Here is a 27395-nt window from a genome sequence, read left to right as displayed (position 1 = left end):
AATGCTTAGGAGAGAGCTTTGCGTGTAGGGCAGTGGCTGCTGCTGTTGCAAGGGCTGAGAGGATTGTGAGCAGGGTCAGTACGGCCCCTCAGGCAACTCCTCTTGAGGAGGTCTTCAAAGCAGAAGAGATTTGCAGTGAGTTGTGACTTGGATGGCAGAACTTTGGGAGGCAGGACTGCTGAAATAGTTTGGGAAGGGCTGACGTGGGAGAGTTTGAGATGCCGGTTGCCAAAGCTTTGGAATGGAAGGGGTTAGGAATGTCACTGAATGGCAACTCCCCAGGCACATCTAACTAGATCTTCAGGTCAGGGCCAAGGACCTGTGTGCAAGGACTGCTGCATCCTGATCCTTCCCCCCAGAGCTGCTTCCCCTTGCTCTGTCTTCTACTGTGTCTGACCTATGGAAAGCAGAGGACACTTCAGCTCAGGATGGCTGTAGTGAAGTGCGATTTCCAGCTCAGATTAAGTTAGCATGAAATGGTGCCCGTGCTGAAGGAGTAGGTGGTTGCTGAGAAGGGCAGTCCTTAGGCAGTTAAAATCCTTAATGACACTGTACCCTCATCCTCACATGAGCTGCTTGGAAGCCTGGAACTTAATTTTAAAGGTGAACTGAAATGCTTTAAAACTAATCTTTACACAAGTTGGTTAAACACGTGAATCATTAAATACAAACACTTTTTGAGTGTAAAAATCACAGATACACATATTTTGAAAGTGCTTCTTTCTTTAACAGACAGAACATAACTACACGGTCTTGTGTTTCTGCTGAAAGAATGACATAAAACACATGGTAAAACCTTGAGCTGTAATAAGGAACAGGTTAGAAACTTTAATATTCTTTCATAAATGCCAACACAGAACTGCATTACATTCTTTGAGAAAATTGCTCACAGAAATAAGTCAATGGCTGTAGTGTCAGCCTCTATACAAGTGTGAAAGGAAGATGGGCTGAGAAGCCTATGTACTGCCTACAAACAGCAGAAATCCAAAGTCCAGTGGAGTTGATGAGAATCTTTTCACTGATAGTGATATGCTTTGCCTGAGCTCCTCAGTGCACATAACTACAGCACCTTTCCATATCTGATCCAGGCAGGTGGTGTGTTGGCACTGGTGAGCTTTTCAGGAGAAACGTGGGGAAAGTCATGATTTGCACCAAGGGAGTTTGGGAGGAAGGTGCAGTTGGGGGCAGGATATATTCTAGATGAAAAACAGAATGAGCAGAGCTGAGAGTAGATGTGTTAGACAGTGGCCGTATTAAGAAACTACAACCTGATCCAGGAAGAACAGACGGTCCAGGTGAGTTCTGCACACTCTGTGTAGCTGAAATTTGCATTTAGCCCAAGTAAGTTCTGCACACAAAGTGTCTAGTGGGCTTGTCTCTGTATTTTGTGCTGTACACAGAAGATACAGATTCAGTACAGATAATTCTTGGTACCAGATTCAGGGGCTTACCTGTGTATTTCTCACTTAGGCCTCATCAGAAAACAAATGCAGGTTTGTGGCCTCCTGCAGTTCCCTCAGATTTCTTCTACCACCAGCCACAGCACAGGCAAATCCCTTTGCTAACAGGAGACATTGGGATGGGAAGTCTGTGCTGCTCTGGTACTCTACTGAAGTGTTAATATGAGCTTACAGCCCGTAAGCTGTAAATTTACTTACGAGCAGGAAAGAATACCAGTGCTGATGTGGAGCAGTAAAACCTGCCCTTCCTTCCAAGTAAAGCATCAGGTATACACTATCTCAGTTGGAAGAAGAGATATCCCCAGTCCAAAATCCCCAGGAAGTCCGCTGTCATAAAGAAGATGGAAGGAAAACTGAGCTGGCAACAGTAAATACTGAAGGAGCACGAAGCTTTGGGATCTTGCCAAAGGTCTGGTGCAAGTGGGAGGTTGTGGCAGATTTTTGTGAATGAAAGGAGGTCTGCAGGAGGAGGTGGAAGATGGCTGGAGTGTGTCAGAGCACCGTGGGCACTGGAGGAACTTACCGGGTAACTACTTTTAGAAGGCTGTGGGATGGGAACGATGGGGAGTGTGGGAAGGCACATGCACAGGACCTGCATTTTTGTGGTGGCACAGTTATTACAGGCTGTAACTGTCCCACACACATATTTAGCGGGGATGATGGTAGGTTCAAATGTTAGAAAACAGCTTACAGCCTGTAATTTATTTTCCTAATACAAACCCTCATAAAATCACAAACTCACAGTCTTGGGGCTATCTGTGATTTCAGGCTTTTCACTCTTGAGTGTTACATTTTGGGGCTGAGAAGGTTGTAGGGCAGTGTTCCTGAGTCCTGAGGGTCTGACCATACACAGCTCTGGGCTTAAAACATGGGCAGAAGCATTTATTGCTGCAAGCTGAGAAGGTGGATTTTGTGGTATGAAAGACCTGGAGCCACCATCCTACTCCGTACAGGACATTCTCGATGGAGTTTCACCTTCTACTTCATCTGAGCTAACTGCAGGCTCCCAGTGAACAAGATGTGCTGGACTCCCTCCCTACCTCACCCGTTTTCCCTGTTGCAGGACACCTAGAGACTGCTGCCACAGGAGGCTAACCCAGCAGGATGTGAATGCATTTTCTGTGGGATCAGTGAACTGATTCAAGCCACCATGTGGGCATGTGATTACTAATGCAAGGAAGGGAGCCAGAGCTGGGAGAAAGGAAGAGCAGGATCAGCACTTTGGCAGCAGACCGCAGTTAAATGGGATTAGGTGCAACATGAAGCTGTACCCTAAAAAACCTATCACATCATAATGGTTTTCATTTGCTACCAAAATCCTAGACTGACAGCTGAAACTTGTAGGAATCCACATGCTTTTGTGTTCAACTAATGAATGCAATACACTTTTACCAACACAAGAATTTTCACATAGCTTCTGGCACATCACAAAATTAATGAAGGGTAAAATGGTATAACTCTTGAATTAAAATAGTGAATAGTGCAGTTGATTGTAAGACCATTACTTACCAGCTATCAGCTAGATATACTACAGCTTTTTCTGCAGGGACAACTGTAGCCTGCAAGCAAACATTTTAGATCTGTGATGACGTGCAATGTCTAGGGACACAGTTATAGGTTAGGGCATATCATCATGATTACAGGGTCGCCCTTAATGGATCCATTTAGTCTGGAGGTTTTGCTAGTCTGCTGTTTACATAGTCATTAATCTGAGAGAAGAACTGATGTCTCTATTATAAAATGTGAAATGCGAGAAGAAGATAGAGAAGGTACGTTCTCTTCTGTTTGCATCTGTTTGCTTGGTGTGACGAGGTACTAACAGAAAGGTTTATAAAAAGCAGGATTTAGTGAAATGATGCTCTTTGGGGGCAGAGGCACAGTGCAGTATAATCAATCTCATGTTTCTTACTGAGCTCTAGGTCCCCATCTAATTTTAATTGTCTGCCTGGAATACTAAAATACTTTCAGGCACTTACATTCTGCTCATTATTAATAAAGGGTGTACAAACTTGAGACATTTCTTCCATTTCCTGCCTCATCCAGGTTTATGCGCTATGATTCTCGGTACTCCAAGGAAGTGAACTTTTTCCCCTAATATGAATCCCAAACCCTGCAATTTTTTATGAATGCTATGAAGTACATCTCTGCAGAAAGTGAAATATATAGAGAATGGCATGTTTTATACAAACATAGCATGCTTCTTTGAGGAGCATAATTTAACAGTTTTCCCTTCAGCGTTCGTGAAACTTAAAGCAGAATGTCATTGTTTGAACTTCAAACTCTGCTTCTGTAATAGAAACAATCATTTTCTGATGAGATGACTTCTTGAACCACAACTTAAATATACAGTTAAATCCAGCTGTAGAAAGCAATCTGTGCTTTTGAAGCTACGTAAGCTTCCTCTGCTGGCATAAATACATTGCCACAGGGTTACCCATGGCCTGTTCAGGGGAAGAATGGCTCCAAAAAGAACTTTGTAGGGGGGACCCCTTTCCACAAAACAATTGAAACCCAAAATTTTCAAATTCTGGTGGAAACACAGAAATACCAATGTTTTTTAGGGGTATGATCGCCACATAGTTTGAAAACTCACTAGGAACTAATCTTGTAGAGAAAACACAGACAAGAAAAACGTTAGTCCTCTACAACACAATGATTTTTTTGTTATTAACAGGGAAATATGCATTTCTCTTTCGGCACAGTAGAAGAATGGCAGAATGTGGGTATTGCAAATATTCTTAATGAGGCCCTACAGAAAAGAAGCTTTCTGGACAACCTTTATGAACATGAAGTAGCTAAATCAGTGAATGAAAACCCACAGATATAATTGTAGTTCATTTCTGCACACTGAGTCATCCTGACTACGGGTTCTCATTTCAGACCAATGCCCAGCCCTTTCTGCTTTCCTTTGTGAGATGTCTGCTCAAACGGGATTGTTCTTCCATGGATGAGCCAGGCTGTAGGGGAGGGATGAGGAGGAGCCTGACATCAGGGCTCTGTTACCTCGTCGGTCTCCCAGGAGGGTCAAAGTTGCTCATAGTTATTGCTGGCTAAGCTCTACATACTGTTCCAGCAGAAGGTGACTCCCTGGGCCTGTGGGGTTTAGCTGTTCACTTTTGGATAGCTCTCTTGCAGCCTGTATACCCAGCCTTGTAGCTTACAAATTCTACTGCACTGTTCCCTATCAACCCTCTGTCACTGAATAAAATCCCTTCAGCTGTGTCCTGTTTAACCAAGAAGAAATTAGAACCCAAGTAAAAATCTTCACTGCCAGACATGCAGCATTTCTACCCATTGTCTAATTCAGAAATGGCTGAACATTTTTTTCTGAACTGTAGGTAACTGAATCTTTAGCATGCATAGATATATTATTTAAGCTTTTAAAAAAGTTTCTAAATGGTAATATGCCAGTTCAGCCATGATAGTTCAGTTTAACCCTTTCCTCACATAAGTCAAAAAATGGATTCTGATAGCTTATTTCTTCTCATTCATTCTGTTCCTGATGTCGATATAAAACCACATGAAAAGGGATGGGAGTCAGCTGGCTATATGGGTAAGCTATTTGATTGTTTCAATGTTCGCGTACTGTACATGAAGCTTAAAGCCTGACTTCCCGTCTCTGATTTTCATTACTCCTGCTCTCTGGAGTTGTGCCATTTTTATTCTCTTCTAGTATTCTAATTTATCAAAACTTAGTATTTTTTTTATTTTGTCCTAGTAAAGACCATAAAGTGACATTGGGAAGCTAGGAACGAGTTATTTCTAACATGCTGCTGTTGTGCAAACAAGTCTTCCATGAATTGGTCAATTTTTTAAATTTAAGAATATTATTTTTTGCCCCCTACTACATCTCAGGGCAGTGACATCTATTTGTGCTGTTACCTGCCTTTCTGTATTTTAAAGTTTCTGTCTGATAGCTCTTGTTATGAGAAAAGTGTACAATCACTCCCTTGTCACCATCTACAGGCCATCCATGAGTTTACAGAACTCTACTACGCTCATGACAAGTCTCTTTCCCAAGCTGGGGGGTCACAATGTGTATAATTTCTCCACCTACAGAATTTTTGCCAGATCTTTGAAAATAACAGTGCTGCCTCATTTATTCTTTGTTCCTTTCCTAGTAACTCCCAACATAGTTTTATCTTTTGACTGTTTTGAACTCAGTGACAGCCAAGATTTCCTTCTTGGCTGGTAGGAACTCCGGTGTGTAAAGCTGAATTCTTTTCCCATCTGCTTTCTTCCTGTACAGTTATCAATACTGAACTCCCATCTGCTGGTATGTCACTCAGCAGACACTCATTCTGAGATTCTTCTGCAACTCCTTGTGCTTCAGTTTAGTTTTTACCTTGTGATACTTGGCAACATGAGACTATTTCATCATTTCTCTTTAGTTGCTTTTCTAGGTCATTCATGGATATGTTAAGCAAGATTGGTCCCAGATGGATTCCTGTGACAGTCTACTGGTAACAGCCTCTCCTATGAAATGTTTTTGGTTTTTTTCTTTCTTCTCTATCATCATTTACAGATGGATATGAGGACCTCCCTTTTTACCTCAGGAGCACTTACATTTTTTAAGGTCTGTTTGTGAAAAGCCTTGTTAAAGCTACTTTGCATTATACAATACAGGCAAGTGTCATGCATTTCTTATGTTGGTATTCAAAATGGAGCCTTACTGACAAACTATTGAGAGTTCATTTCTGAGTACATCACACATCAGGCTATTAACAGGGCAGTTAAAAGAAGGATAAAACTAGGAACCTAATATATACAGCTAAGAGAAGAAATGACACATTTTCACACAGGTTGTTAAAAAGAGTTTACTATGAAACTGATAAGTCAAGAAAGCATACACAAAGGAAACAGGAAAAACAAGAGATAATGCTGGATAAAGATGATAAGGAAGCTAGAAAAAAATCCAGTCACAAGCTGAGCAGTGAACAGTATGGCACTGTGATGATTCAGTTAATTCTACAGCCATCAGGCCATGGAGGGCAGGATACCCCTGCTGCCATGCAAGATGGACAAACTCAACCCTATCTGTGGGGAGTCTCCATAATCCCATTGCCACCTTACTGAAGCAATATTGTCATGTGTTCAGCCCTCTCATTCTTTTCTCTTCCCCAGGTAAATTTGGTGCCTGCTACTTATTCACTATTACATTTCTCACATGCTATATTTCGTGGATAAATGCCCCATTAGTTACAATCCACAGTGCTTTTTCTGTAGTGTGTTTATGTTAGTATAGGATTATTTACTTACTTATGGCATATTAAAAATTCTGAAAGAGCTTATTTCGGAAGTTTCAGTCTTAGCAAGGAAAATGTTTTTTTCTTCAGGGGTAGTGAATGAACAGAAGTTCACAGTCGCTGCCATTTCAATTATGCAATTATATTTTCCTTCTGTAACTTTTTTCTTATATAACTATCACAGCAGAAAATCTCTGCATGTTCAAAGTATCATTTTAAATTAAAGCAAATCAGGCATTGAAAAGTCTACACATAAAATAAATTGAACCTTTGCATGCTGGAAACATCTGGCTTCAAAAAGATACAACAGAGAACTGTCTTAATGATAAGAACTGTTTATTTTTGAAGTCTTTGTCATTTTACTGGGATGGTAGGTTAGCACAACATGTAATCATTTAATTTTTAATAACAATTTCTGCAAGAGTAGCCTGAGAGATTAAAACCAGCCTTTTTTTTTGGAGTATAATACACAAAATCCTCTTTTCTCAGAAAAGGTTCAGAAAATGAGAGGAAAATTTGCAAGGCTTCTGCTGTTTTGTCTGTGAGGGCAGAGATGAAAATTACACTGAAAGATTAGCATTTACAGAACTAATAGCACATGCATTATTTTACAATTACATTCAAAACCATTTTGGTATAAATTTCTGCAGGTCCAGGGGAGAAATTGGAAGGGTATCAGAACATAAGATACAGTATAAAATACAGAAGCTGACGGAAATTTGACATTCTAATACATTGTTCTGACTTTATTAAAACTTAACTTGGCCTGGTGTCTGGTATATGACACAGTTTTGAATCTGCTCCTTTGTTTTCCCACATTTAACAAGTAAGTCTGCTCATAAAGCTTATTCCACTGGCTCAAGTGACCATTTTTAGGCAGTCTTTTGTTGAACATGTAATGCAGAACTTTGAAACCATGAGATGAAATAAATCCATGATCTTTATGCCATCAGTAATGGCATATGAGTGAGAGAAAGAGCTCACAGTGGCCCAGGGGAAAATTACATCAGACCAGCTAGAACATGGGAAGATTTTTATGTGCTGTGCACACATAAATTGTGTGACATCTACTTAAATAAGACAAAGGTTATGGTTTGGGACTTCTTATTATGTAGAAGAAAGAGGAAGAGAGCTTAGTTCTCAGGGTTATAATTAAATTGCCTAAATCACGGGACTATCTTTTTCTGTGGTGTGATTCCTCCTCCTCATCTACCAAACTAAATGTAGAAAGGGAATTAGCAAGATAGAATATAAATAACTCTAGCAAATAAAGTATATGTTTCTTGTGAAAACTATTTAAGTCCCAAAGAATATACTCATAGACAGAAATGGACAGCTTTATACCTTTTGTAATTCAAAAGACAAAACTTAGTTTTATCTTGTTCAACATCTTTGTCTCTGACATGGACAGTGGGATTGAGTGTGCCCTCAGCAAGTTTGTTGATGACACCAAGCTGTGTGGTTCGGTTGATACCCTGGAGGGAAGGAATGCCATCCAGAGGGACCTTGACACGCTTGTGAGGTGGGCTGATGCCAACCTCACGAAGTTTAACCATGCCAAGTGCGAGGTCCTACACCTGGGTAGGAGCAATCCCCGGCACAGCTACAGGTTGGGCAGAGAAGAGATTCAGAGCAGCCCTGCGGAGAAGGACTTGGGGGTGCTGGTTGATGAGAATGAACATGAGCTGGCTTCAGTGCGTGCTCACAGCCCAGAAAGCCAACTGTATCCTGGGCTGCATCAAAAGGAGTGTGACCAGCAGGTCGAAGGAGGTGATCCTGCCCCTCTACTCTGCTCTCGTGAGACCTTACCTGGAGTATTGTGTGCAGTTCTGGTGTCCTCAACATAAAAAGGACATGGAGCTGTTGGAACAAGTCCAGAGGAGGGCCATGAGGACGAACGGGGGACTGGAGCACCTCCTGTATGAAGATAGGCTGAGAAAGTTGGGGCTGTTCAGCCTGGAGAAGAGAAGGCTGAGTGGAGACCTCATAGCAGCCTTCCAGTATCTGAAGGGGGCCTATAGGGATGCTGGGGAGGGACTCTTCATTAGGGACTGTAGTGATAGGACAAGGGGTAAGGGGTTAAAACTTAAACAGGGGAAGTTTAGACTGGATATAAGGAGGAAATTCTTTCCTGTTAGGGTGGTGAGGCACTGGAATGTTTTCCCCAGGGAAGCTGTGAATGCTCCATCCCTGGCAGTGTTCAAGGCCAGGTTGGACAAAGCCTTAGGTGACATGGTTTAGTGGGAGGTGTCCCTGCCCATGGCAGGGGGGTTGGAACTAGATGATCTTAAGGTCCTTTCCAACCCTAACTATTCCATGATTCTATGATACCTTTTTTATTTTCACTCTGCACCTGGGTGTATAACTGCAGAAAAAAAGTAAAGAAACGGATAAAGTTGATATCATAATGACTATACAGAAAAAAGTAAAATAAAGCTGCGCAGGCAAAGGGAAGCCTGACATTTTCTCAAGAAGGATTTTTAATATTATGTAAGGTAGGGAAAGCTCAATAGGCCTCATGGGACAAAGGAAAAGTTTGAATTTCTCTCTAGCAAGTGAAAAAAAAAAGCTACTACGCACAGTGGAGCAGCCATTGAGATACTAAAGCCCTACCTTTTCTAGAAAAAGATGACTGTAAAAATGCTTTAGAAAACAAATAGAAATTTTTGATATGGGTTATTGTGACTGTTATTTGTCTTTTGACTGAGGTAAAACTCAATTGAAAGCTTCAGCATTTCTGAGAAAATTACATACCAGTGAACAGTAGAAACATTTTCATATTTCCTGAAGTTAAAACACCCATAATTTAAATTCCATTCCAGCATTAAGGCAACTAGCAACTCCTTCATGAGCAACTTCTCGAGGAATTCCAATGGTTCAATTTTCTACACAATTTTTATCCATGATCCTTTCTGTGTTTCACTATAGTCAAGAGCTGGGAAAACACTGTTTTTCACTGTACTGGGAAAACACTGTGTTTCACTGTACTCAAGAGCTTGGGGAAACAATCAATGTGTGTGTACATAGACAAATAAGGCTGTTTGTTAGCTAATTTTATTTGAGTTTGACTGAGGGGTAGAAATCTAGAGACATTTATGTTTCTACAGGTTTCAGGAAAACGAGATTGTGTAGCATTAGCTCAGACCATATTAGGTAAGAATACCATAACTATAGGAAAAACTTCAGTGGGAATTCTAACCGGGTATCAGTAAGACTATTTTACATTTCATAGAATGATAGAATGGTTTGGGTTGGAAAGGACCTGAACATCATCCAGTTCCATCCCCCTGCCATGGGCAAGGACATCTTCCACCAGACCAGGTTGCTCAAAGCCCTGTCCAACCTGGCCTTGAACACTGCCAGGGATGAGGCAGCGACAGCTTCTCTGGGCAACCTGTGCCAGGGCCTCACCACCCTCATAGTGAAGAATTTCTTCCTAATATCTAACCTAAACTTCCCCTATGTAAGTTTAAACCCATTACCCCTTGTCCTATCACAACAGTCCCTGATGATGAGTCCCCCTCTGGCATCCTTGTAGGCTCCCCTCCGCTTCTGGAAGGCTTCTATGTTTCCTGCAGATAAGATATTTGTACAAACTTTCTAGCGAATTACCTACCAAAAAGAAATTTATGCTGTGGTGGATGCTCAGCCCTTTATTTAATGCAGTTAAAAAGATGGTGAACTGTTGCCCTGGGGGTCCCAGGCCCACTGCCTGACAGATTTCAATAATTTTAATACTCATGAGATTATGCAGCTTTTTTTTTTTTGCAGGTAAAAAAAAGGCAAGACTCTTTGGCAGTCCATAGTGCATTGGGAATTGTGTGATGGAACTCTTTACTCCCATCTTAAATAAGCCAAGTAAAGGGAATACATCATTGTCAGGTTCTGGAGGGTTGTGCTTGGGCTCAGGGTTTGTCTTGTGTGTGGAAGACCTGCCTGCTGACCCACTCTTCTGCCACTGAGGAAGCGTTGTGGAAGCACGACTGTCACTTGGTTTGCTGCTTTTGCAACTTCAGACAGGAAGTGCTTCCTGAAACCATATACCTCAGCACAGCGATAGCGTTACCCTGACCTTTCTTGGAGCGTCCAAGTGAAAGGGAGGCAGGAAAAGGACATACCACAAAATGTCTAGGGTTTCTGCCGTCTCGATCTACCGCCTCACCCCGGCTGTCTTCTTTTAAGCGAGCAGCCTCCGAGCCTGATGCTCGCCTGTTTCACCTGTGCTGCCTCACCGGCAGCCGGCAGGCCGCCCTTCGCAGGGGCGGCGGCAGAGGACAAGCGGCTCTTCAGCTGCGGGCTGGCTCCACCGAAACCACGAAGGACGAGACACAGCAAACCCCACAAGGCCGCTGCCCAGGTGCCTGCGGCCCCGGGGACGATGCAAGCCCGGCGCTCGGGGACAGGCACCGCCAGAGCCGCTCAGGCCGGGTCTCCGTACACCGCGGTACGTACGGTCGGGGGGCGCTCGAACCCCTTCACCGTTAGGCGATGGCGGCGGGAGGAGGGACGACGAGGCGGGCACCGGGCGGGGCCGCGCGGGCAGGTACCCGGGTGGCAGGGGCGGGGCGGGCGCGCGCGCGCGCATGCTGCCGTAGCCGCCCCCCCCCCCCCCCTCAGGTTTAGTCATCGTGCCGCCGGCTGGAGGAGGAAGAGGAAGGGGAGGGAGAGAGAGGAGGGATGAAGCGGCTGCCGGTATTAGCATCCGTGACGGAGGCCTGAGGGGCTCCGTGCTTGGGACGGCCCCTTTCCCACCACAGGCGCCGTTCGCTCGGGGGAAGGGCTGTGTGTGAACGGGAACGTGGAGATGAGCTAAGCCCTGTCCCCCAGAGCGGCCTGAGCAGACCGGGCTTCCTTCCTCCTTTTCTCCTTCCCTCCTCCTGCCCCGTCCCTGCCGCCGCCGCCATGGCTCACTCCCCCGTACAGACGGGCCTGCCGGGGATGCAGGTGAGGATCATCCCCTGGGCGAAGGGAGCTGCGAGCCCCAAGGGCAGGACCTTCGCCGCCTCCCCCCGCGACTGGGGATGGGGGGAACGGTGTGATGGGGCGCTGGGCGAGCCGGTACCGGGGTTCTCTGGGTTGGAGGGGGGACAAGGCGAGGGGGACTTGGCCCCGGGGTCTGGGCTGGGGGGCACGAGCGGGATCTCCTCGTAACCCGTGGAAACGAACCGTGCTGTCAGCACTTCGCGTAATGCCTAACGAAGTCCCTCCGCCTGGTGAATCCTTCCCTTCCTCTCTCCTTCCTCAGTATCCGCTGTTTTGCTGCGCGGCTGCGGAGCGGAGGAGTGCGCGGTTTGCCTTCCCCCCCTCCCGTCCGGTAATTCTCGGTGTTTTAATTCGTGAAGCAAAGCGTGCTTTCATGGGCGACTTTCGGTCCCGTTGTTTTGACGTGATTAAGGGGAACATACATAAAAAAGGGGCCTGAAAACGTTGACCTTCAGCGCATGCTGCAGTGCCCATGTCTGTGGTGCTGGCTAGTGGGAGTGCTGTCTTGAGGTGGGCGTCCAGGGATTGTGTTTGGGAGCCAAACTGGGAGTTGGTTAGTTGCTGCTGTTATACGATGGAATTTGCTGGTTCTGTGTTATAACTATATTTTGAAGCAAGTGGTGTGGCTTTCTGGTAAGTGAGATGCCTTTTCTCCGCTTGTTTTTCTTAGTTCAGATGCAATCTACTGCCAGAAAAACATTAAGGTCATTTGTATTTGTGTGGTGTTATTCTAGTGCGTCCAGCATCTTATTAGAGACTTCCCTGTCCCCACCTCCAAAAGGAAAACTTATTAACAGCAAGTAAAGTTTTTCTGAATTTATCTCCTGGATTGAAAGTTTTTGTGCTTAATTTGGTTTAAGTATTGATTTACTCTGGTTTGTTTTTCCACGACTCAAGATTCAAAGTCACGAATCTGTTTTCTTTACATAACCTGAGGATTTGAATTTAAAATGTGACATGCTTAGGCATAGCACGAATTCTATGCTCAGGCATAGTACTGGATGCCAAATAGAGTATGTAGGCCCTCACTGTGAACTGATTAATTTATTGCTCTGCAGGTACTGCTGTTGAGTGCTCAAGTTCACCTTCCAAATGTGAGCAGTTTGCCTATTGCCAGAAACAGAGAATAAGGGTTTCTTGCTTTGGCTAGGGCTAGGTTATTGTTGCATTTTTTTTATCCTTTTGAGGCATGTTAGAACGAAGATAATGACATATTTACTTTAAAACAGAATCTGTAATGTTTTAGAATTAAGAGGTCAGATTTGTAGGTGCTCAGAAGTGAGAGGATGAAGATCATTCCACCAATATGCGTGTACTGCTTATGTGTGTTATTGCGTGATTTCTCTGAGGAGATGTGGTTTTTATTGACTTGATTTGTTATTTAGTTTGTGGTACTGTTAGCTGTACTAAATGCATAGATATTCAGTTTTTTTGTTAGATCATATAATTTTGGAGTTTACTTCTAATCTCATTTTATTCAGGACAGTGTTATTTTTCTTATGAATTTTTATTGTATTTTATGAGAGTTTCTCAAGAGTGAACTTTACCAGTGTAAAAACAAACAAATCCAAACAAACTTCAAAGTAAAGATTTGCTGATAGGTAGAGGCATGAAGTCTGTCATCAATGTAAATGCTACTTGCTAATTTTATGCATCCAGTTCAAGATGTCTGTATCCATTTCCATTCTGTCAGAGTATATAACGGTCTTTTGGTGGTCTGCTTTCAGTACATGATTCTCTGTGCCTGTACTTGCAGATAATGTTCAAAGAGGAAGGTACATACAATGTGTGACATCTACTTATATAAGACAAAAGTTATGGTTTGGGACTTACAATGTAGGAGAGAGAGGAGCAGAGCTTAGTTCTCAGGGTTATAATTAAATTGCCTAAATCACGGGACTGTCTTTTTCTGTGGTGTGATCTCTCCTCCCCATCTACCAGCTTCTGCAACAAACTCTATAAGCAGTGTCAGTGACAAGTTATGCAGCTTTTTTCTACATTCTTTGCTGTATTTACACAAGAGAGCAGTCAATATCCTAGCTGTGAACAAGAGCAACTTCTTGACCCCCAAAAATCACATGCAGGGGCAAAGCTTTATTGAATGCTATTTGGTGTAATCTGAGTACTGTGTAAATAGAGCAGCGGAATGAAGGATTAATGTATTTCTCTCTGAACAACATCTCTGATCAATGTTTGAAGAGTGATGCATAAAAAGTGAGTGGGTAGAAAGTGAGCCAAAGGAATGAAAAACTGTGGAGGAAATGTAGGATGGTGCTGGAAGGTTGTCAAAACCTGAGATTCGCTGTCTGCTGCGAAGTGGCCATGTTGTAACCTGAATAAAACTGAGCTGGGTTTTGACCTAAATTTCTATGTGTGCAGATGAGTTTGGACCCAAAGATTATGCTGTCCTTGGTTTTAAGGGCTTTGTGTAGGTACGCATTTGAGTGTGTGCCGTGAAGGTGCATCATTACTAAACTGAGATTATGTTGTCTTCCTTATTTGTGCTTTATAGAAGTTGCCTGGGGAAGATCCTTGTTTGTCTGTAATGCCTGAGATTTCTGCAAGGCTGGCTTGGAATAAGTGTGTATGACCTTGATTTCTGCACTGGCCTGTGTTCCAAGGCTGTGATAAGCTTCTATAGCTTGTTTATGGAAGCTATACTTTAAATAATAAAGTACCGTGTTTATACACTTATAGTAAGTGTGCTTGGTGAAATGTGACATATTTTGGAGTATGTTGGACCAAAATGCTTGGGAAATGTAGGCTGGCAGAGAAAATCTTAGTGGATGAAGTTGCAGAGCACAGTGCTGCAGTACATCAAGCTGTTGGATACGGGGCAGTAGCCAGTTTGAAGGTAATTTTTAACAATAAAATGCTAAAATAAATAGTGATTAAACATCTTTCTTCTCTCTTTCCCCACTTAAAAAGTTTTGAGGTTAAGGTGTATCTGGTTTGCTTGTATTTTTCTTTGTCTCTGAAGTTGGAGAACCAGCAAACCAGTTAGGTTGTGGGTGTGGGTTTTTTTTTTGTTTTGTTTCGGTTTTGTGTAGTTTTCTGTTTTGTTTGTTGGGGTTTTTTGTTTTGTCTTTTTTTGTTTGGTTGGTTTGGTTTTTGGTTTTTTTACCTTTTTCTATATACTTCTAATTGTGTGACATAACTGTATGGAACAGTTTTTATTAACCTACTTTAAAATGAGCCCTATATTATGGTAAGACATAATGGTAAACAATAAGAATACTTTAAACTGCTATTGAGGACAGATAAATGGCTCCATCAGTTTCAGATCCTAGAGAAGTGGGAAAACCCCACAGGTGTTTTACCTCTTTCGAGTTCGCTGTGTTGAGATGATACAGTAAATGCTACAGTTTAAAATGGATCTAAGTTTGACTTCTAGTTGTAATTCTAGATGCTTCCACAGTAAAAGTAATTTCAGGTGAATAAGAGTTTCAAATACACTTCTGTGGCATAATGAACACTGGTACTGGTTAGAAATAATTATTGTCACCTTTTTTCCTGTTTCAATCTCCTAAAGGGGGCAAGAAGAAGAACAGCTGAAAACACCTAACCCTCCCTCCCCCAAATGCCCTGAAGCCCTGAACTTTTTTGTTTTTTGGTGTTTGTTATTTTTTTTCTTCCAAAATAATTATTTTCTGAGAAGCTTTATTTGTATTTTTAGGTGTGTCCCTATATCAGCTTCATAAAATTCCAAAGGTTCTTTTAAAATTCCGTCAACTTTAATCTTTTTTGGTCCAGAGAAGCTTGGCTATGAATATAGCAACTTCATTTTGACAAAGTTGCTAACTCACTCACGCTGATGTGTTTGGGTTATGTGCCTAATTGAGTGTTGAGCCACGATCAATACAAGGTGATGATGGCATTCGCAAGTTCATTGATGTGAAAAATCTCTATATTTGTTTTTCCCAGGCTTGTTTTAAGCTTTAGTGTATTATCAGAAACCAAACTCCTGGATGTGCTCAGGATGTATAGTTCCCAAATCGGATCAATGTAGTTTGCTTTTTTGAAGAATTATATTGAACAGGCCGCCCTTTTTAGTGAAACTGGTTTCATAAGCCAGTAAATGCTTTGTTTGTTAGAAGTATCTATGCATGGAATTGTTCCTTCTTAGTCGACAAGAGCAGATCTGAAAGTAACAAACATTAAGGTTGCACAAGCATCAAACTCTTCCATGTGTTGATTCTACCTTGCTGTAGAACTAAGAGCCTTCTGTGGTGTAACTATAGAAACTGAGGCATGAAACAGGGAAATTTTGGAAATACTTTTACTTCCCTATTTTCTTTGTAGTTGCACTCTTCAGCAGCTTCTTAAGAGACATACATTTGAATTTTCTTGTCAGATGATAGAATGGGTGAAAGAAGAGACTCGCCTCAAATTATTAGATTGCTGTAGATCCTAAAACTCATTATTTTTCTTTTTTTGCTCAGTTAGTATTAATGCAACATAAATTTCTAATGGCCTCTATCAACACGATTGGTTCAGCCGCTTGCCAGAACGGTGAGAATTTCCACAAAGAGCCACTACTTTCTGTTGTTTTGTTTTTTGTTGTTTTTTTTAATCAATAACTTAGATAATAATAATTTTTACCATGTTGGAACTTTTTAGCAAGTGGAAACAAGTGAGAGACATTCTAAAATGTTTGGGTTTTTTTGGGGGGTGGGGGGGCCCTCTCTTCTTCAATTGTCTTTCTCTTAGTGTCTAAAAACACTTTGGGTTTCACTGCTAAGCCATGTCTGCTGTTGTTTTCCCTGTGTGCTCAAGGCATGGAGAGATTTTTCAGTTGCAGTCATTTACATTTTAAAAGTGTAATGCATGGAGGAGGGGAAGTCAGTTATAGGTTATGAAAGTTTTTAGTGATGTTACATTAGAAAGAGCTTGAGAAACTTCAGAAATTCAGCATATTGGAATTTATTCTTTCTAACACGGGGGGGGGGGGGGGGGGGGGGTGGGAGGGTTCAGGTTAGATATAAATAAGAAGCTCTTTACTGTGAGAGTGACGAGGCACTGGAAGAGGTTGCCTAAGCAAACTGTGAATGCTCCATCTCTGGCAGTGTTCAAGGCCAGGCTGGACAGAGCCTTGGGAAACACTGCCTGGTATGAGGTGTTCCTGCCCATGGCAGGGGATTGGAACTAGATGATCTTAAGGTCTTTTCCAACCCTAACCATTCTGTGATTCTATAATTTCCTTATGCTAGCGTGTCTAATTACTGGAGATGGAAAATGAGAAATATGGAATGTGTATATTTGAATAATAAAAAAGAACAATCGTGGGTTTTTCGTATGTACGAATTCTCAGTGAAACAGCTAGATCTTAGTTTTACACATAGTTAATGCATATGAACACTTTCATTCTGGCTCTTGTACCTTTTGTTATGTTTTGCTGACTAGTCTTCTAAAAAGAAAAAAATCCGTTGTTGCTATTCATGATAATTATAGATGTCTATCCTAGTTCAGCTGATTTTACTTTATTGTCAATAGATAAAATTAAGAGCTCCCTTTGTTTCAAATTTTAAGGCTTCTTAAAATTTTCTTTCATTGTTTTATTTTTGTTTAGTTAAGTCCAAGACTATAAATTAAAATACTTCTGATATTTGACTGCACTTTTAAAATACAAGTAGGGCTTGATACAATGCAATAAAGTTGAGCGATTTATTTTCTGCTTACTGCATCCATTTTATTTTAGTTTCCCCTCAATTGCAGGAAATGATCTTGTGTATTGTATCAGTTATTCACATATGGTGTATATGTGTTGCTGAAAGCAAAACCTTGTACACTTTTCAGAAAGGCGAGTTGCTGGGTTGCAAAATCTAAAGCTTCTTGTTCATAGAAGATTTTCCTGATGTGACACCATCTTGTATGGGTGTTTTGTGGAGATGTTTTTTCTTTTAATTGTGGTTGTTTTGTTTTTTGTTTTTTTTTCAGTACAAATTTATGCTTTCTCTCCTTTGCTGCCTCTTGTGCGACTAGCTCTGTGGGGGGAAAACCAAAAATAAAAGCCGCTTTATACTGGTCTGTGATGAGGTGAATAGGCTTTGGATGATCTGCTTCAAAAGAGCAGACATAGAGAAATAAGAGCAAGTAAAATCAGTTGCCCAAATAAGCTTGAGAACTTGAATATAGATATGACTTGTAATTCTTGTAAGTTAAAGAGAAAAATAGGGATTTAACCCTTTCCTAGAATATCTGGATGAATAACCCTTCATAAAAAGAGGTTAGAAATAAGAACTGGAATGAGATGCAGAAAAAGACTCAGTTAAAGCTGTATGTTAGGTCAGAATGGTTGTAGATAAAGTTTGATCTAACTAGTTTGAATTTCAGTAACACTTTCTATTGAGCTATACAAGCAGTTAGTATAGATGAGTTGAGTAGTATTCTCATCTACAGTTAGATAAGAATTAGAGATTCATAAAAATAAATACATTGTAAGACCTGTGTAGCCCTTGCTATGAGGAGAGTACTAGAGAGGTGATACCAGAGCAGATGATACTGCTGGTTTCTCCAGGATTGTTCTTGACAGTTGGTGACTGAGAAGTGACCTTATCATAAAAAAAGGCAATGCATGCTGATAAAATGTGCTGATGGTACAAAATTTAAAGGCATCTGTTATGCTTTAGAGGCTGTTACTGAAGAACTACACAACCTTGAGGATTTGACTTACTCAACAAAGTAGCATGAAGTGCAAGGTGTCATAAGTATGAATTATTTCAAAGAACATTTGCAGGAGGCTGGGAGCTCCTACCTCCTTTCATCACTTGGAAATGCAGAGGCTTAGGAAGAGGTAAGTGGGTTTAGCTGGTAACAGCTGAGTTTGAGCCATGAGGCTAATTGAATAAATAGAATTTGAGAATGTATTGGACTATCTTTATTCTTAGTCGAGGGTGACAGTGATGTTAGATACTGCGAAGAGATAATTTTAAGTGCAATATGTATTTTTCTGGCTGATTAAGGTCAAAAGTAATGAATCCAATGTGGAGCAAGTACAGAGAAATTACCCAAGCTCCAGCTTATGGCGAAAAGAAAGGACTTTGGTCTGCATGGCTAGACAGTCTGGAGACTGAGACAGGATGGTTGTGATTGGTGTTTGGAAATGTGAAAAACTATTAAAAACAAAACCCAAACTAATTCAAGTGGTTATGGAAGCGGAAAGTTCTGTAATCATTACATCTAAGTGTTCCAGAATTTGTTTTTGATTTGCCACAATGCGTTCTGTGACGCACTTTGAAGATCTGTCTCACTGTCAAACCAGGTGATTAGCTTTATCCATTTGCAGCAGATACTGCTATTCTATTCTGTGGTTTCTAGCAATGTTTGGTGTGCCCGGTTACATGAAGGCTCTTTTATTGGTTCCCTTTATTTTAATATTGGTAGGAAAAAGCTATAGGCTAAGTGTAAAAGCTTGTGAAGAGTAAAGCCCGCAAAATTGTAGTAACACAATCTCTGGAAGACATTTAATCTATTCAGTCATTTAGAGAGGATATTTATAAAGCTGTTTATTTATTTTGGCTCTGTTGGAAGTATCTACAAAAATAAACAAAAATAAATTTGGAGAGAATCCTTTCCAGATGTGATCTTGGAAAAATGAATGGGAATTGGCCACTCGTGTATATCCAAATTCAAGCAGTTCATTATGTATCTGAAGGCCTAATCTCTCCATTTTTGAAACAGAGCAGGTTATTAAAAAGAGGTCAACTGGTGGTTGTCATTAAACAAAGGTTGCCAGTAGTTTAAGGTTCTCACTTCAAACATGTGGCCTCCTGAGAAGAAAATTCAGACTTTCTTACAGAGCAAAAGAGCTTTTTTTTGTTAAATAACCACTGCCTCCTGTTGCTCAGAACAAAATTCAGGAATGTCAGCTTTTAAATTTTAAAACTTTACAAAATAATTTACAGAAGTTCTGATTTGGGAAGGAAAAGGGGTGCTTTTTTTTTATATAAGAAGTGATTTCACAAGGAACTTGGAGTAGGAACTATTGGTAATAATTTTAGTTATATTAGTTCCATCTATTATTGAAAAAATAACATTTCAAAATGGCTGCAAAATTTTGATTGTAAAAAAAAAAAAAATCAAAGAGGAGCAATTCTCCCCTGCTTCTCAGGACTTCCAGGAACCATTCTCTTCCTGCTTTTCTGGAATTCTTAGCACAAAATACCTGGTACAGTGTTCTTTTGTGTTGTTTTGTAAAACTGCAAAAGCCTAATATCAGAATCCCAAGAGCCTGACACTGTAAAAATGAAGCTGTGAGAGTTCTGAAAGTCTAAGGAAACTGTGGTGCCATGGTGTAATTGACTTTAATATACAATTGTGATAGAGGTTTGAGGGGAAAAGGAAAAATAGGGGATGAATACATACAGCCAACAGATCTCAAAGAGCTGCTGGCAAATAGCTGCTGTTTTTCTCCATATAAACAACTCAAGTACACTGTGACTTTGTCTTTGGAGGTGCAACACAGAATTCTTTTAGGCCGCTAAAACTGGGATTGGTTTGTGATTTACTCAAATGCTTTTGTAATGATGTAATGCTTAGATTCCTGTGGCTAGTGAATGGAACTAAAAGACTTGTTTGGATGGATTAGGCATGCACAGCACTACAGCATGTTATCTCAAACTGTTAACACAGTAGGTATGAAAACGTAGACTGATAATTGTCTCCCACAAGGAAAAATACCTGATGCAAGTGTTGAGGTTATTTTTATTCATGAAGGACTCTCAGAGAAAACTGTTTTTAAATATTGACCAAAGAGCATTCTGTGGACCATGAGGAGAATCACTACAGCATGATTAGGTCCCCAGTTTTGTTATTTCTTATAAATGTTGTCCTTAGAAGCATTGGTAAGGGCTACTCTGTGGCTAAAGGGTAACTACACTTGCTGGAAAACATGAAGTGCCCTGGTCTGTTTTCCAAGTGAGATATACATTGGCATATTATGTATGTAATATTTAATAGTGTGTAATAGTGTGTAGTAGTGTATAATTCTCATTACATTGAAATTAAAAACTTCTTTTGGTGGAAAAGAGCTTGGATCTCTTGCTGTGTTCCTTTTAATGGTGAAAGAGTGCTGAAACCTGATGTCCTTCTGTTTGTTTCCTGAAACTGACTTTGGATAGATAAATGAATGTAAATTGGGGAAATCCTTGGGACTGGTGAAGTCTTGCCTTATACTTGGAATATTTTTTCTTTGGACTGATTGTGCCAGTGATCAGTTCCTGGGATGATCTGAAAACTGTATGTCTAATAGCTTTCTTTAAAGTATTAGAAACAACAGTGTACTCAAAATTTGCTCCATATGATGGTAGAATCCAAACTGCTTCACAAACACACTGCCCAGAGAATTGGGTAAGTTTCTCTCAAAACTCCTAATTCAGCTGTGAAATTCAAATGCCACCAGGCAAACTAAAATATCTTCTAGACTATCTTCCTCTAGGGGCAGCATGGGTTAATTACGTAGCCTTTGAGATGTGAGAGCAGAATTAGAAGTATAGGTGGGAGATGCTGTGTAAGCTAAATTGAATTGTTAAAGAGAAAATGTTGGCTCAGTGCTTACCACTGGTAACTTAGAAATTTTCATTCCCTTTCTTTATGCTTCTACAAGGTTTGGCTAGATATAAACTGTGTGGTTTTATGCTTATTTAGGCATGAGCCTTTTTCTGTATCAACAGTGTATTTTCACTTAGCATGAACCTTATCCTCTTAAGAGCAATGACAAGTCTTTTGAAAGGTTTGTTTTATTTCTTAAGGGCAAGATTTGAAGTAATCTTATCCTATTTTTCTTCATTTCATGCCTATTCCCTCTACCTATGACTATTCCAGTTCAATTGTGATTTATATATATTTTTGTTAGCTATAATGGCTCCTTGGTGTTAGATTAAGAAGGTACACAGTAGAGCTTACCTTACATGCACTGAAAGTGACAAGTCTAAGAGCAGCAATATCTAACTGAGAACTTGACAGCGAAGAATAAACAAATACGGCAAAGCAATCCACCTAGGTCCTAGTCGCATGTTTAGGTGAGCCCTCACAGTTTTCTGTGACTGTTCAAATCCAGTGACAAGACAGCTGGAAACTGGATGTTTTTAGGAGTGAACATGTTTAGCCAACTGATAGAAGAATAAAAATAGAAATTCTGCTTGAGAAAACCTTGGGATTAGGAATAAGGAAGCATGGCAGTTCATGCATGTAGTTTCCTAGTAGGAGAAAATTGAAGAGGTTTGCTTGCCACATCTATCAAAAGGAAATAGTAGTCTGCACACTGATGAGTGGCAGCAAGATCCTTAAGAGGCTGAGATGTGAATAATTCAAGAGAGTAGGACGTGTGGGTTCTGGGGAACAGCTAATTTCAAGAGGAAATGGTAGACAAAAAGTTTACTTTTATTGTTAGTGGTATTTGATATATTTTGGCTTTAATAGAAACTGAATCTTTGTTAAGGATCTTTCATTCTTCATGCCTGGGCATGGTTTATTGGCAAAGAAAAAAAATTGAGGTAACAGCACTTTCTGATGCCAGAGAAAACCCTGTCAGGGGGGTGGTGTGACACTTGTACTATATATACAGGAATATAAGGGATGTAGGAAGAAGACATTAGTTGTGGAGATAGAAAAAGAATAGGTGAATAAATAGGAATATGTAGAATTTGAAGTATTTGTTGCCTTTAAAAATATCGCATTTTGTTTTAATGTTACAAATACTGAGTAACTTTTCTTTTGCTTTTAACAGACTCTGAAGGCAGATCCAGAAGAATTGTTTACAAAACTGGAGAAAATTGGTAAGGGTTCTTTTGGTGAAGTTTTTAAAGGAATTGACAATCGGACTCAGAAAGTGGTTGCTATAAAAATTATTGACCTGGAAGAGGCAGAAGATGAAATAGAAGACATCCAACAAGAAATCACAGTGCTGAGTCAGTGTGACAGTCCATATGTAACTAAATATTATGGATCCTATTTAAAGGTAAGATGCCTACAGATGATGGTGGTTTGATTTTATAAGTAGTTCTTTCCCAAGTTATCCAGTCATGCCTGTTTTCATTGGCAAGGCTTCAGTCAGACCTCAGTTGAAGAAAAGTGTATTTTTGTCCTTTCAGTTTTACGGAAAGAATGAGATACTGTGTTTTGTGAAGTATGTGACAGAACTTAATAGAAACAAACAAACAAAAAAAAAGACATGTGTCCTTTGCTGTTTCTGTACAAAAAGAAATCAAATAACATCAGTTTGTTAAGCTCTAGAGTAATCTGTTTAGATTCTCTTAATATTAGGAGAATGTTACTCTAACTATTGTTTAAATTCAGAAAATATAACCTAAGTCTGCATTTACTTTGAACTGTCAAAACCATTGAAAAACAATGTAGTATCAACTGTTTTGTGAATCTTGAAGTTTTTCATCAAGGCTTGATCAGTAGCAAAGCTTAGGTTGCCTTTCAAAGGAGAATGCGCCAAGCCTTGATCTGAGTGATGTAAAAATTAAAATCTAAAAGTTAATTTATTTGCACATTTGCAAACAGCACGTTGGCTGTAAGTGAAGCTAATAGGAGTTTCCATTAACTGCCTTCTGAATCTGTTTCCTTTCCCTCCCCCTGCTATATTATTTAATTTCAGGGCTCAGTTTTAAGTATGCTAGATAGACGTGTGTTGTGGTTTTGTTTGTTTGTTTTTAATTGGATGGATATAGCAATTTATTACATCTGGAGAGTATTGAAAATATCTGGAAGCTTTTGGTACTACTGTATTTCTTTGGTCAGACTGTCGCCATCTGTATAGCTCTTTCTGCTATGACAGTGAGATGGCAATCTTGATAAGAGATTATTCTCATGATAGGGTTTGAAGTTACAAGTCGGCTGAAAATATTTCAACTTTCAGTCTGCTTTTGCAGAAGCATTCTGTTCATCAGCAAATCCATGAAGGTTTTGAAGGGGTCCCTATTTTATCTCTGGATTTCTGAGATTCCCAGAGAGTTTCCAAGTTAAAAATGGACTTTTTTTTTCTGAGTCCGGGAGATGTATTAGTGAAGGGACGTATAGTTTTTCCTTTCTTTGTTGTGCTCTGAAACATTTTGTCTCTGAAGGCTTTGTCAGTGGTTTCAGACCTGACAACTGTTATCAGTACTGGACTTAGAAGTTTATAGCCTAGATCTCAGAAGCATCAGGAGGCGCATAATTGAGCACAGTAAATCGGATATATTTTTCATCATGGCTTTTATTACTACCTTTGAAATTTCTCAGTCTAGGTTGATAGTTAAATATGGCGAAAAAGGTATTTCTCTCCTGGACTGTGTCTCTGCTTCAAATCTGTTCCTTTTAGAGGGGAAACAGTAAGAACTTGTAGGATAAGTGAAATAGAATATAAGAAAAATTGTTTAATGGGAAGGCCACTTGTTTTTAAAATGTATAATAGCAATATAATCTTAGAATCATAGAATAGGGTTTACACTTAAACAAGGGAAGTTCAGGTTAGGTATGAGGAAGAAGTTCTTTATTGTGAGGGTGGTAAGGCACTGCAACAGGTTGCGCAAAGAAATGGTAAATGCTCCAGCCCTGGCAGTGTTCAAGGCCAGGCTGGGCAGAGCTTTGGGCAACATGGTCTAGTGTGGGGCATCCTGCCCATGGCAGGGAGGTTGGAATTAGATGAATTTAAGGTTCTTTCCAGAGCCATTCGATGATTCTAGGATAATATTGTTGAAAAAGAGAATCCAGTGTCCAAATTTGAGCTAAGTGAATGTGAACAAGTTATGAACGTAGTATGGCAACTGCTGCTTTTCCTAATTGAAGGAGAGTCGTGACTGTAGGACTTGGTAGCCTGTATGGGTTTGGCTTGATGGAAGTGGTAGTGATATTTGTGATTATTGTTGTGAGGAGGACCCTCTGAAAATACTTGTGCCTTTTGCATCCCTTCAGTCAAGTGCCTGTGAATTTTCCAACCTGTGTCAATTTTCTTAGATATTGCACTAACAGTGGCTGTGTAGGACTCCGGAAGAAAAGTACAGCTCTTTTTATACCTAGTAGAATGTACTGCTACTCATGTTTACTTATTGCTTCAGTTCTTTGTGGATGTATGTTGTTTTGCAAGACACTTTGTACTACAGAACTTTTGCTCTTCAAAACAAAATCTCATTTCTTTATGCTGTTAAAAATTAATATGTGCTGGTTATTAGGTCATGCTGAAGTGACAGAATCTTTGCCAAGGAAACATTTTGCAGGTCTCTTAACTTTCTAAAGAGTTAGGTCTTGTTATTGGATAGTAATAATGTGTCATTATATATATATATATATATACACACACAGACTCACACTTAAAAAGGGCATTATTAATGTTTAATTGGTTAATATTCTTGGCTAGGAATCTAGGTTTATTTGCTGCAGATCTTTGTTGTATTTGCAAGCCAGGACTGCCATAAGGGTCTGAGGGCTTCTAAGGACCTGACTGTCGTTTAACTCTTTCTGACAGTGTGATAATCCATCACCAAGAATGTTCAACAGATTAGTTTTCCACATCCTGAGAGATTAGGAGACATTATTTCTTCCATAATTGGACATTTTAGCACTAATTACAAGTATGATATTCATATTTCCTCAGAGAATGAACTTCTTTGAAGTAAGCAAGGGGGAAAATGGTAGGAGCTTAGGTTATATTGCCAGCCACTGCAGTGATGATTATTCTCTAAAGCCTGTGCAGTGTGATGTGTGCTGTCCATGTGTCTGGTGCATCTTAGATAGAAAAACGTTTCTGTTTATAGAGAACTCTTATATTGATTTTCTTTACATTATTTTTGGCAGACAAATAGCAATTCCAATAACAATTTCAATTGTTCTAATTTTTTTCTTTCTGGCTCTAGATCAGTCTTTTTTTTTTTTTTCCCCTAGGTTTACTGCATATCCTTTTGTGAGCTGAAGAGGTGTCTTTTACTATATAATAACTTTTTTCTACATATTCCCATGTCAGTTGTGAAGTAGGAATATCTTTTGTGAGACCTTTTTGGTATTTGTTTGCTATAACAAGTTTCAAGGTGCTGGAAAAGAAAAATATCTCATTTGGGATACTGCAGACCTGATGATTAATACTTCATGTCCCTTTTGAGAACAAGTTTATGTAATTGCTGAGTACTTGCTCTGGTATCCTTTAAAATAATCGTCAGATTTTAAGAGGCATTCTATATTTTCAACAAAGGTGGTTAATAGGCTTTGCCAAGAAGGTGTTTGTATCTTTAAAGATCTTTTAGGTAGCCAGAACGTTTTGTGGTTGATTTATTTTTTCCTTTTTTTTTTTTTCCTTTTTTTAACACCTGAATCATCTATCTCTGGTAAATCCTTGTATTGTTCTTCGTTCTCTGTTATTTCATACCTGCTTCAATTAAGCTACGAGATTATACATGCCAGTTAGAATGGAAATATTAGAGTGCTTATATAATACTGCTGTACTTGCCTGAGGCCTCTCACTGTCTTCAGGTGATGTTCATGAGAACAGCTTGTCAAGCTGTTGGTGTCTACTGCATGATACTCATGGAAGTACAACTTGAAATGAGCGTTATCATTTGATGGGTTAATGCATTTACTTTATCCTAGAAATTTACATTAAAAAAAAAAACTCTCAAAAGTAGCTAAAAATTAGGGTTCTGTACCCAAAAGCCTTGTAATTTTTTTTTACGCTAAAATTTTGTGTATATCCTAATTAATTCAGAATTATTTATTTATTTATTCATTTTCAGAGACTAATCCATATCTGTTACTGCTTTAACACAGTGTGTCTTGAATAAAAAACAGGTTATTGCTCACATAAATCAAGCCTTCCATTCCCTTTGGACTTCGTTCTTTACAACTTTTGTTGGAGACGTGTGGGCAATTGCTGTGGTCAGAGCTAATTCAAATGAAGTAATAAGCAGTAGTGAAGTGGGTACCAATTTAGGAAGTTGCGGTTGTCATCTTGAATATAAATCAATTTGCAGAACATGTTTTTGTCAGAAACAAAATAGCTACATAAGACAGAAATGCAAATTCTCCTCTCTAAACCACATTTTAAAACATGACATTCTCATGTTTCCATTCTGTTGGGCCAAAGGACGTTTGTATACTGTAGGAGATAGTAAGTAGCCAGAATGTTGCTCTTAAGGTACATTGCAGTGACATGGTTTATATGGGTGCATATCTAGAGGAATTGCTCTTCCTTATCTGTGGTGTGTTAAAAACCTGTATCAGTGCTCCTTAATGAACTAAGCTTAACAAAATAGGTAGTGAATCTGTTATCTCTGTGCTCTGGGAATCATCTTATCCATGCTGTCTTCCAAATGAAAGGTTTATCTGTTCCATCTGTGATCTGATTAAATGCTTCATGGATAGACGAATTAGAACTCTTTTCAGATCCTTACAAAATTCTTTAATGAAACTTCTCTGGGTCTGTTTACAGCTTTGGGTTTTTAGGTAACGGCATCCATTGCCTCTTTTATAATCGAACAAGGATTCCTTGTGATTCTTCTTAGATTTATTTTATTTTAATTATAAAATTATCTGAAGTCTTTTTCTGTCTCTTCTGAGTTTTGCCATACTGTAACTCTTTAAAAATACTGGTATGCTACCTATTCCAACAGGTTTTCTGTCAGCTCTTCTTTTTGCATTTTTTTTTTTTCTGCTATACCAATTTTTCAAGAGCTTCATTAGATTTGGTTCTGAAGTTGTTACTCTTGTCCTCTTTAGGTCAAGCTGTTTGGAATCT

The 27395-nt window shown here is 39.9% G+C and overlaps 1 protein-coding gene across 5 annotated transcripts in view; it reads left to right on the top strand.

Annotated features, from left to right (window-relative positions):
- Positions 1 to 10593: 10593 nt before the first annotated feature.
- Positions 10594 to 27395, top strand: part of STK24 (serine/threonine kinase 24) — a 48043-nt gene continuing 31241 nt past the window's right edge. Inside the window, exons 1-2 of one of the 5 annotated variants that reach the window (XM_057402090.1) lie at positions 10594 to 11150; positions 22416 to 22646. In XM_057402090.1, the coding sequence (XP_057258073.1) occupies positions 10908 to 11150; positions 22416 to 22646 (474 nt within the window). In that variant the 5' untranslated portion in view covers positions 10594 to 10907. Of the gene's footprint in view, positions 11151 to 11433; positions 11651 to 22415; positions 22647 to 27395 lie in introns of those variants that run through there. The other 4 variants (XM_057402088.1, XM_057402089.1, XM_057402091.1 and 1 more) reach the window with 4 other exon arrangements.

This window comes from Pezoporus wallicus, unplaced genomic scaffold (genome assembly GCF_028554395.1).
Source record: "Pezoporus wallicus isolate ANWC-B61680 ecotype Strahan unplaced genomic scaffold, APGP_CSIRO_Pwel_v1 contig_6520, whole genome shotgun sequence".
NCBI lineage: Eukaryota > Metazoa > Chordata > Aves > Psittaciformes > Psittacidae > Pezoporus > Pezoporus wallicus.
Note: the sequence above shows the minus strand (reverse complement) of the source record. Positions and strands in the feature narration are given on the sequence as shown.